Below are 12,102 nucleotides of genomic sequence, written 5' to 3'. Positions count from 1 at the left end.
TCCGGGCAGCCGGCTCCAGCACTTCGGTCCCGCGCGCACAAGCTGCGTCGAAAGAGCGAACCTTGACGCAGCCAGAGACCCACAGCTCCCGCCGCGGCCGCAGACTCCCCAGTCGCCGCCTCTCCCAGCCCCGCGGCCTGGGCAGTCAATCATGCCCGCCCGGCCCCGCCCGTGGGCTGCAGCGGACGGCCAATCAGAGCCAAGCTCCGCAGCGATGAGCTCAGTCGGCTTGCTTCCCATTGGACGGCTATATTAAGAAAGTCGCCGAACTCTTTAAATAGCGGGCGCTAGGGCCGCAGCCTGCATCTGCCGCCGCAGTCGGGCTGAGTTCGTGTTCTCTCTTGTGTCTTCGCCTAGGCCTAGGGAGACCCAGGAGGAAGGTAGGCCGCGTCCGCTTGCTCTAGCCACCGTTTGCTCACAAAGGCGCCGACCCGGGACCCGGGGCGAGGAGAGCGGCCGCCGCTCGGGAGCAGCGCGGAGACGCACCGTGCGCCCTATGCCCCCGAGTCCCCTACCGCCCCCGCCGCGGCAGCCCGAGCACAACGAGAGAACGCGCGCCATCCCGGGACCTGGGTGCAGCTAGCGACCCTTGTCCCCAGCGCGCAGCCCGAGGTGAGCAGTGAGCGGCGAGCGGGACGGCAGCGAGGCGTTCGCGGGGCCCCTCCTGCTGCCCGGGCCCGGCCCGCTCATGGCGGCCATCCGCAAGAAGCTGGTGGTGGTGGGCGACGGCGCGTGCGGCAAGACGTGCCTGCTGATCGTGTTCAGTAAGGACGAGTTCCCCGAGGTGTACGTGCCCACCGTCTTCGAGAACTATGTGGCCGACATCGAGGTGGACGGCAAGCAGGTGGAGCTGGCGCTGTGGGACACGGCGGGCCAGGAGGACTACGACCGCCTGCGGCCGCTCTCCTACCCGGACACCGACGTGATCCTCATGTGCTTTTCGGTGGACAGCCCGGATTCGCTGGAGAACATCCCCGAGAAGTGGGTGCCCGAGGTGAAGCACTTCTGCCCCAACGTGCCCATCATCCTCGTGGCCAACAAGAAAGACCTGCGCAGCGATGAGCACGTCCGCACAGAGCTGGCCCGTATGAAGCAGGAACCGGTGCGCACGGATGACGGCCGCGCTATGGCCGTGCGCATCCAAGCCTACGACTACCTCGAGTGCTCGGCCAAGACCAAGGAGGGGGTCCGAGAGGTCTTCGAGACGGCCACGCGCGCCGCGCTGCAGAAGCGCTACGGCTCCCAGAACGGCTGCATCAACTGCTGCAAGGTGCTATGAGGGCCGCGCCCGACCCGCCTGCCCCTGCCAGCGCGGCTCCCCATCCCGGGCCCGTCCCCCACGAGCCCTGAGAAGGGGAGACCCTTGCCCCCCCAAGGACCCCCACCGGACTGCCTGGCGTCTGCTTTCAGCCCCGGCAGCCGTGGCCTGGAGACTCAGGCTCTGGCGCCCGAGAATCGGCCGCGTGGTAGGCACCCGGCACCCCCTTTCCAAGTGTCTGTGCGTCCAGCTGTGTGGCACAGGCTTGGCCACCCCGCTGAGTGCCAAGGGTCCCCTGAACACCATTTTCTGAAGAGCCGAGCCTCTTCAGGGTGTGTGGCTGTGCGTATGTTCGACTCCCCGCTGCCGAGTTTTCACCTCACGCCAGCCCCTGCTCCCCGGACATGAGCTTGGCGCTGGGGTGCGGCCGCGCCCCATCGGATGTGCGTCTGTAACCAGTGAGCGCCTGCTATCCCCTGTCTGTAACATAGACCTCGGGACCTTCGGGAGGGGAGGGCTGGGGAGGATGGGGTGTTATATAAATATAGATATAATTTTATTTTCGGAGGTAGGATGGTGTTATTTAATGGTGGTGGTGGGTGGAGTGACAGGGCTCTAGAACAGCTCCAGCCGGGTCAGAGTGAGGCGTCATCCCAGCACGAACAAGACTTGGCTATGTTTCCTACCCCTGGGGAAGACATTTGCAGCTGACTTGGGGCCTGAGAGGACGCAGCTTCCAGACTCCTGTCTCCTGCCAGCCAGCCCCCGCGCCCCCACTGCGAACCCCTCACTGGCCATTGAGAAAGAGGGGTGAAGTGTGCTGCAGGTTGTTTTTGCCATAAGCGAACTTTGTGCCTGTCCTGCAAGTGAAAATTGTTCAGTCCAAGAAACTGATGTTATTTGATTTATTTAAAGGCTAAAACTTGTTTTTTTTCTTCTTTTTGGAACGAATTCTTTGCACAATTGTTTCATTGTTTGACGTTTAATGCACTTGTCATTTGCATAAGACAGTAGCATTCTGACCACACTTGTACGCTGTAACCTCATCTACTTCTGATGTTTTTTTAAAAAATGATGATGACTTTTAAAAAACAAGGAGAAGAAAAAGAAACCACTAATTTTTTTCTTTTGAAAAAAGTGGCAACACTGTTCTATTTTGCGATTTTATTTGTGCACGTATGCGCACTCTTTTGATAAAGGGCAGTAACCAGTATTAGGGCCTCTCTAAAACCTTTTGTTGTTTTTTTTTTCCCTCAAGGCAGTCTCTAAAGCTGTGTGAAATTTTCTCTGCATCTCTGTACAGAGAATAAACCTCCCCCTTGTGTCTCTTCTCCCGCTCCCTTCCCCATCCAGTGGTACTTCTACTAAATTGTCTTGTTTTTTTTTATTTTTTAAATAAACTGACAAATGACAAAGTGGTGAGCTTATGATGTTTACATAAAAGTTCTATAAGCTGTGTATACAGTTTTTTATGTAAAATATTAAAAGACTATGATGATGACATTTATAAAATGGCTCCTGTGGTTTAATGATGTGTAAAAATCTTGTGAATTTGAGGGCAAGGGGAGAACTCTGCTAGGTGAGGCCCCACTAACTCTATTTCCTTCCAAGTGTTTGTAGGAAATGGGGATGAAATCTCTGAGGATGTGAGGGGGTTGGGTGGCCATGGATGACCAGGTTGCTCCTGCCCCAGGGCCAGAGGTTACCCAGGCTCCCAGTGCCACAACCTTTGACCTAATGTGAACTGTCTGAATGGCTTATACACTTGTGTCTAAGTCTATTATGGAGCCTGTGTATCCTATTCTTTGAAACTTGGAAAGTTGTCATTTGTGCATTCAAATAACTTTTTAAATACCTTTTTTTTGGTTTGTTTTTGTTAATCACTGTCTCAAAGACTGATTCCTGGGTTCCCTTCAGATCTTCAGGGGTTACAAAATGCCCCCCTGAGATTGTAGGATGTTATCTCTGACCTGAGCTGGGTAGAAGTAGAGGAGAGCCCAAATCAGAAGCCAGTCCTTCTGCTGTGGAACTTTCATTTGAGTGTCTGTATGGAAGCCAGAATGCTTTGTTCTAAGTACCAAGAGTAGCCGCCTTACCAACAGAACACTGGAGGTCCTGGGTGGCTGCTATTTAAAGTTGGAGCAGCCAGGTTCTGAGGTGGAAATATGATGAGTTCTAATTTCAGACACTCAGCCTGCTGCAGTGGGTCTCAGAACCAGACAGGCAGATTAACCTTCAGAGACCACATCAAAATCCCTCTACAGGTATGATGGCTCAAAACTGCCAGCCTCAGCAGCTTCTAGGAAAGGTAGCAGGTACTGCCAACCTCCCCCTACTACCTAAGACATGTGGTTTTTGTTTTTGGAATCAACACTTGACAGGTTTCTAGGCCTTAGTTGCCTGCCACTCACCCCATCCCTCTGCCTCCCTTCCCCCCAGGCAGAGCAGAGAAGGCCCCTTTTAAAGCCCTTTGCTTTAAAACTTGAGGCTTCTGTCTCCCAGTCTTTCCCCAGACTCCCAAGAGCTTTTGCTGAGTAAGGCAAGCCTGGTTACTGGTGACTTTTCACCCACTTAAAAACAAACAAAACACATCAATAACAGGGCCTCCTGCACAGCCAGGCTCATTGGTTAACAGAGGATAATTGTCTGGGCTGCTGGAGGCAACAGAGCAAGGAGAGGGTCCACTTAAGCTGAGGGAAGGATCCGCAGCCTCATCCTTTCCCCAGGTCCTGACCCCACACACCTCCATCCCTCAGCCATCTTTGTCTTCTTCATTTTCAAGACAGAAATTTCCACTGAAAAACAAAATGTTGACTTGCAAGTTTTACAGCTTGCAGATCCTTTGGTACCAGGGAGTGCCGGGCTCTGGAGAAGAGCTCAAGCTTGGGCTCAGCGCCCAGGATTCAGCTTTGCAACTGGCCAAGAGCCTGGAGACCTTTTGAAAGGGCCTTTTCTGGGTTTCTTGCCTGCTCTAATCTGCCTGGTACCTATTGCTGTCTGTTTTTTTTTTAATTTTAGGAAGACAGCCACCCAGATGACGCATGGCAGCCTGGGTTATGCTTGTTTTTAAATGCATGGCATTTAATAATGCTGCCGGAACACACTCTTCTTGCTGCATTAAATCCAACTGGAAAATACAAAGATGAATTGCTGTAGGCTGGAAAATCAATTAGGAAAAAAAGAGGCAAAACATCTGGTGTTACTCCTAGGATATGAACATTCATTTTGCACATTTGAAATAAATGTGCTGAGTTCATTTAATTGCCTGTTGAATAGTTTCATGGATAATAGTGGGGTGTTTCATTGATCCTGGGCACTTCATAGCAAAGGGCATTGGCTTGGGTTCTTGTTTAATCTTAATTTGAAGTCAGTCTGGCTTGTGTTTCTAGGGTCTTTTTTCACATGTGTTTCTGTGTACTTAAGGGTTTTCAAACTCAAGCCTGAGTTAGAATCACGTGGAGGGCTGGTTAAAACACAGATGGCTGGGCCTACCTTCCAGAGTCTCTGATCAGCACATCTGGGGTAGAGAACACGTGATGCTGATACTGCTGGTCCAGGGACCACACTTTGAGAACCCCTGGCTTGGAATAAGGGAGAGTTCTGGTCATTATACCAGGGAGGGAGGTCGTTTCAGCAGTAAAGGGAGTCACATTCCTGAGGCTGATAGTGCAGAGGCCTGTAGCCCTGACTGCCCTACCTTAGGGAGCACAGCACTAGCTTTCAGAGAAGTTCAGGGAAGTTTTCAGAGAACTTCCCTCTTGTGAGGACCCACACATAACCCCAGCCTTCTCTTCTTCACACTCTGGAACAACAGGGGGTTTAATGCCCTTCAAAAGATTTCTTTCTGCCATTCCTGAGTTCAGAATGCAGCAGCACTCTACTCTGCTAAGACAGAGTTGCAAAAGCAAATAAGACACAGTCCTTGCCCTGGTGGGTGAGGCAGTTCCAGGAAGGCATCCACTGATCATGCTCAGATGGAGACAGCAGGCCCAGGGCACACTAGGAGCCAAGGGGAAGGTGGGAAGGGCTTCACGGAGAAGGAGACGTTTGAACTGAATCTTAAAGCAGGAGTGGGTGATGTGCAGATGGAAGATACAGCTTCTTTATATTACTGTGAGTCTGGCCTCTGGAGAATACAGCTCTCTTGGGTGAGAACTACCTTCTACTTTTAGCCCCTCTGGCATGCATTTCTTCAGTGAAGAAAAATGATGTTCCCCAGCCAAATCAAACACAGCCTCTCCCCAGCCCTCCCTGTCCACACACAGACTAGGAATGGAAGTTGGTGATGATAGTTTCATTGTTTTCTCTGTGCCTCCCAGGGATGCGGGGCAAACACAAGGGCTAGCTTTGTGAGAATTGTACTCCTGGAAACACGTAGCCTGGGCTCAAGGACATGGCAACACCCCAAAGGGACATGGTACTCCAGCCTGGGACAGACTCTTAACCACTTTACTTGGTACATCTTCTGGCTGGAGAGAGAAAGTGGGTACTCAGGCTGCTCTTTCAATCAATTCTTGCAGCCCCTTTCCTGGCCTGAGAGGTGTAAGAGTCTGGAGGACCCTGGTTCATTCCTTCTGAATATTTATTGTTGACTACAGGACACTGTGCCTGGTACTGGGCTAGGAGCTTGGAACTCCGTAGACAAACAGGCAGGCACGGTCCCTCCCCACATAGAGATTGCAATCTCTATGTCTGTACAAGTAAGAACAACAATGATGATAACAATAGCTACTATTTATTGACTAGGCATCAGGCCCTGTTCTAAGCTCTTTATTTGTTCTATTTTATGTCTGTATTGGGCTTCCCAGGTGATACTAATGATAGAGAACCCGTCTGCCAATGCAGGAGACATAAGAGATGCAGATTTGATCCCTGGGTTGGGAAGATCCCTTGGAGGAGGGGATAGAAACTGTGGTTTTAGAAATTAGACCTTAGGCAACAAGGAGAGGGAATTCCTTTGTCTTTCTGAGGCCCTACTCTAGGTGAATTAAAGGTATTGCTGGGTGACAATGGAGAAGGCAATGGCACCCCACTCCAGTACTCTTGCCTGGAAAATCCCATGGACGGAGTAGCCTGGTAAGCTGCAGTCCATGGGGTCGCTAAGAGTCGGACACGACTGAGCAACTTCACTTTCATGATTTGGAGAAGGAAATGGCAACCCACTCCAGTGTTCTTGCCTGGAGAATCCCAGGGATGGGGGAGCCTGGTGGGCTGCCATCTATGGGGTCACACAGAGTCAGACACGAATGAAGCGACTTAGCAGCAGCAACAGCAGCAGCAATGGGGTGTGGGGAGGGAGGGAAATTTCTGCTCCAACTGGGAAGAATATTATCCATGTCTGGGCAGGTGAGAAAAAGAAGCAGCACTTCTGAGGTTTTCCTCCACGGTGCTTTGAGCTGGGATTAGAGAAAGTATCACCAAGTAAAGGCATTGTGGGATAAGAGTCGTGGTTGTGATGCTCAGCCATCCTGCTTTACATGGAGATTGGTTTCCTCATTGCCAACCACAAATCAGGATGCCTACAGGCACTATCTGGCACAGAATTGGGTGAGCTGACAAGTGGGTCAGCTGAACCAAGAGGGAGTCATTAGGGCACAAGTGGCAATGGAAATCCTTGGAGAAGAAATGAGATGATCCAGGAAGAGTTTTTGGAGTGAGAGGGGATTGCAGGTCAGGTCCTAACCTCCACAGTGAAAAAGTTGGCTTAAAACTCAACATTCATAAAACTAAGATCATGGTATCTGGTCCCATCACTTCATGGCAAATAGATGGGGAAACAGTGGAAAGAGTGACAGACTTTATTTTGGGGGGCTCCAAAATCACTGCAGATGGTGAGCGCAGCCATGAAATTAAAAGATGCTTGCTCCTTGGAAGAAAAGTTATGACCAACCTAGACAGCATATTAAAAAGCAGAGACATTACTTTCCCAACAAAGACCCATCTATTCAAAGCTGATTTTTCCAATGGTCATGTATGGATGTGAGAATTGGACTGTAAAGAAAGCTGAGCACCGAAGAATTGATCCTTTTGAACTGTGGTGTTGGAGAAGACCCTTGAGAGTCCTTTGGACTGCAAGGAGATCCAACCAGTCCATCCTAAAGAAAATCAGTCCTGAATATTCATTGGAAGGACTGATGCTGAAGCTGAAACTCCAATACTTTGGCCACCTTATGCGAAGAACTGACTCATTTGTAAAGACCCTGATGTTGGGCAAGATTGAAGGAGGGAGGAGAAGGGAATGACAGAGATGGTTGGATGGCATGACCAACTCAATGGACATAAGTTTAAGTAAACTCCAGAAGCTGGTGATGGACAGGGAGGCCTGGCGTGCTGCAGTCCATGGGGTCACAAAGTGTTGGACACGACTGAGCGACTGAACTGAAATGAACACCCACAGTGAGCACCCACAAAGGCCGTGTCTGCTCCATCAGTGCTGTGTCTCTACTGGCCAGTAGGTGTTGACCCATACGAGGACCTCAATAAGTAGCAAGAGAGTGAATGCATTGATTAAGCAAAGGACAAAAATTTAGGGAGCACCCACTTCTAAGAGACCCAAGGAAGTGACAAAGGCTGAGAACACCTGCTCCGGGGCATGAGAGAAAGGTCAGTTAAAAAATGACAGGACTGTACGAAGGGTCACACAATCAACAGATACTGGATACTCGGAATCAAGCAGATAAATCACTCTGTTCTGACAGGAGTTATGTATGACATAGCAGTGACAAGTAACCAACTGTTTTTGCTGCAGAGGCTGAGTCTAGGGAAGTTAAGAAAGTGCTCCTGTGAGGCCAGGCCTTGGGTGCCAACAGCAACTAGGGAAGGCCTTCTCTGTACCCCACCTTGCAGGAATCACGACGTGCTCTTGGCCCGGTGAGGTTTCTGGGGAGGTCCTCCTAGAGATCCCAAGATGAGCAGGCGGTGGAAGCACATTTCTAGGGCTGCGGGCCACCCTCCACAGGACCACCTGGGGGTCTGGGAGTCCTCAGGGGTTGGTCTCTGCTGTGGGCTGAGCTTCAAGCATCAGAGGGAGGTGGGCAGTTTTGGTTTCCGGGTTGGGAGCTTGGCATGACTGGCCATGCTTTTCATTTTAGAAACCATGATCTGAAAGCACAATTCTAAGGGGGTATGCAACCAGGCCTTGCACTTTAATGACTCTGTGTGACCTCTGTCCTCTGGCTGTCATTTGGAGCTATTTTCCTTCTCCCTTCAATCTTGAAAAGGGAAGAAACAAATCTTCCCAGAAGCAAGTTTCTCATCCCTTTGTTAATGATTGATTTCATTTGATTCCAGGACTTGTTTAACCTTTGGGTAAGCAATTGAAATCTTCTGGAGGCACCTAAAAGGAATGCAGGAATGTGTGTGCTATTTAATGGTAGAGAGATTATAAATGGGACTCTGACAGAATAAAAAGTATTATTTATATGAGTGCTAAAAACAGTCACTTGTAAAATACACACTCGTCCGTAACAGCCAAATATGGCAAAGCATGATATCTGGTCGCATAACCAGGCTGACTCTGTAAATAGGGAGATCAGTCCATCCACTCCCTTCCTCTCAGCTGAGCAATTCTGTGGCTCCAAATTTCCTCCCAGAAAGTCTAGAATTGTAGACCAAATGGAGATCCAAGCTACATGTACAAGATATCACCAGCATAAACGAGCCAGTCTGGGATCTCTGAAGGTGTGTGTAGCTGTGCAACAGAGAATTGTTCAAAGTTTTTACTTCATGGGTAATGGCAGAAATTACAGACTGTATCATTGGTTGCCTGCCAAATCTAAACGCACGAAGATGAAATGCCATGAAGGCAAAACAATTCAAAAAGGAAAAAGACTACTAATCAGGCATAAAATGCCATGAGTTCTCCAGTAGACTGATAACGATCCAACCTCCATCCATGACCTAGTGACCAACTAGTAAGAAGGCTCACCAGTTAGCCAAGGGAATTCAGAAGGCCCAGCATCATCATGGGGTGTGATATGGGCCGAGGGGTGGGGTGGGGTGCAGAGCAGGGCCCAGAAACAGCGGGGACCATGGACCAATTCTGGGCACCTGTAATCCTCTTATCCTTAGCTGGATGTCGGAAGAGATGGTAGTTCAGGGAGTTTGCCAGGAACCTCAAGGAAGAGGGGCAGGAGCAATGCAGTGCAGGTGTGGGCCCCTGCTCTGTCACATCACTTCTCCTTCTGTATTGCCCATCTTTTTCACCTGCAGGGAAGTCAGGCTGCTTGGTGGGAAAGTTGAGGCTTATAGGCAAAAGCCCTCGCTCCGTCCTTCACGATCTGAGCATTATTGGACCAATTACTTTTACCTTCTTCTGCCTCAGGTTCTTTCTTTGTAGAATGGAAATAATTTTGGAGATTAAACAAGATCAAACCAAGTACTCGGCACAGAGCCCAGCGCATTCTAAGTCCCAGTAAATCTTGATTAACCCTCCCTCTTGTGGATACATCTTAGCACCTTAAGCACAAGTAGGAGTGGGATAAATCTTGCTGGATAAATGAGTGTGTAATAATAACCACTCATTTGTTTGTCAAGGACTTTTTCAACGATAAGCTCCTCAGGATATCACATCATCCTCATTTTTGCAACCTCAGCATCCAGCTAGAGGTTGGGCATGTAGTAGTTGCTTAGTAACTGCTAAGTTACTGAATAATATCTCAGTTCAGAGGGTCCTTGATAATCTGGAGATCTCTCAGGGTTCAGTTCAGTTCAGTTGCTCGGTCGTGTCTAACTCTTTGCGAGCCCATGGACTGCAGCACGCCAGGCCTCCCTGTCCGTCATCCAATTCCTGAAGTTTACTCAAACTCATGTCCATTGAATCCGTGATGCCATCCAACCACCTCATCCTCTGTCGTCCCCTTCTCCTCCTGCCTTCAATCTTTCCCAGCATCAGGGTCTTTTCAAATGAGTCGCTTCTTCACGTCAGGTGGCCAAAGTATTGGAATTTCAGCTTCAGCATCAGTCCTTCCAATGAACACTCAGGACTGATCTCCTTTAGGATGGACTGGTTGGATCTCCTTGCAGTCCAAGGGACTCTCAAGAGTCTTTTCCAACACCATAGTCCAAAAGCATCAATTCTTCAGTGCTCAGCTTTCTTTATAGTCCAATTCTCACATCCATACATGACTACTGGAAAAACCATAACCTTGACTAGACTGACCTTTGTTGGCAAAGTAATCTCTCTACTTTTTAATATGCTGTCTAGGTTGGTCATAACCTTCCTTCTAAAGAGTAAGTGCCTTTTAATTTCATGGCTGCAGTCACCATCTGCAGTGATCTGGTTACACAGGATGAATTTGGCACTCGGGGAAGAAGTACCCACTGCTTGGGTCCCACAGGATGTGGTGGCAGAAGCTGGGCCATCTGAATGCCAAGAGGAAACTATGGGGGCCCAGCAGGCTTTCTTCCTAGGAGCATGGTGCTCATGAGTCCTCAGCAGAGGCTGGGCAGACCCCATATCCGTCTGTTGACGAATAACACATAACGAAGAGCAGGTGGACAGCACACGGAGCCAGGGAGACCTTGCCCGCCCTCCTCTCTGACATGGCCACAGAGTGAAGAAAAATCGATAACTTCTCCAGATGACAGGAATACCAGGAAAAATGCTGACAACTCATAAGTGATAGGGAAACGTATGCTAGAAAGATCTAGCCATTAGTCCTGGGTGTGCAAGACCCAGGGCTCAGCTGCTATGTTTGTAACCTGAGAAAGTTAAGTCCCTGCCTATTATGCTGCTTAGCAAAACAAGCAGACTCCACACCCCACCATGAAAGGGAAAACAAAGAAATGAGGAGACTTGATCACCTGACCACAGCACCTCTGAGAGCAAGAGCCCAGAGCTTTATTTCTGCAGAAGTTTACCAAACTTCCCGCAAGTGAGCTGGGCCAACTGGTTCTCCTGGCACAGAGGTAGGAGCTGAGCTTAATTAAACTGCAGGATTAGACTGGAACAGAGATCTTTGTTCAGAGTTGGCTCCAATTTTGTTTGTCATTTTTTACATTCTCGTTGAATAAGAGCAGAAAAATAGAATCATCAGGGACAGAGCACAAGGAGAGGGGTGTGGTAAGGAAGTTCCCATTCAAAGGTGAACCTCTCCCTGTGCACCCTCTCCATATTTTGGCTTTTTCAGATAGCTGACCTTGAACTTGAGTTCCTGGTAATGCCTGACCTTGACTGGATCTGGGTCAGTGTCCTGGGGAGGGCCAGCTACCAATCAGAGACTTGGCTGTTCCCATCTCACTTTGGCAGGTTTTCTCCAAGTGACTGGGAAACAGGTACTTAAGTCAACTGTGCCAAGTTCCAAGATCTGAGGACTCTAAGCCAAATCTCAGGGTTGGTGGCCTGGTGACCTCCAGGCCTGGGGAGGTTGTACTCTGGCAGTCAGTGGTGGAAGGCGAGGTCAGGGATGGCCACTTGCCTTATCATTTTTGGAAGCAAGGGCTAGTTTCAGAGATTGGGCTGGAAATGGACACTGGGATGAGCTGACTTTTGGTTCATCCTCTTCAAACCACACTAAGATTTCTGAGCCCCTGCTTCCTAGCCTTGGTCAATAGGCCAAGGGCTAACATGCCATTTGAGCTCAAGGAGGTAGGACTTGCATTAGACCTGAATTTGCTTTCTGGAGGCCAGTAGAATAGGCCATCGGATGGGATTAGCCCATCAGATCCTGGTAGTTCAGGAACCAGAGAGAGAGAAACTCAATGGATTAGGGCTACCAGGTATGGATTTAGGCCCTGGTGAAAAAATCTGGGGGCTCCATCTCAAGGACAGACAGGCTAAAAATCTCCATGTGAGATTTGATGCAGCTCATGTCTGGACACCTGATCCTTGCTAATTAGTATGG

General features: G+C 49.6%; 1 protein-coding gene across 1 annotated transcript; it reads left to right on the top strand.

Annotated features, from left to right (window-relative positions):
* Positions 1-293: 293 nt before the first annotated feature.
* RHOB (ras homolog family member B) lies at positions 294-2,770 on the top strand. The gene has a single exon (XM_006076053.3). The coding sequence runs from the start codon at positions 689-691 to the stop codon at positions 1,277-1,279; it is 591 nt and encodes a 196-aa protein (XP_006076115.1). The 5' UTR covers positions 294-688; the 3' UTR covers positions 1,280-2,770.
* The last annotated feature ends 9,332 nt before the right edge of the window (positions 2,771-12,102 follow it).

This window comes from Bubalus bubalis, chromosome 12 (genome assembly GCF_019923935.1).
Source record: "Bubalus bubalis isolate 160015118507 breed Murrah chromosome 12, NDDB_SH_1, whole genome shotgun sequence".
Classification (NCBI taxonomy): Eukaryota; Metazoa; Chordata; class Mammalia; order Artiodactyla; family Bovidae; genus Bubalus; species Bubalus bubalis.
Note: the sequence above shows the minus strand (reverse complement) of the source record. Positions and strands in the feature narration are given on the sequence as shown.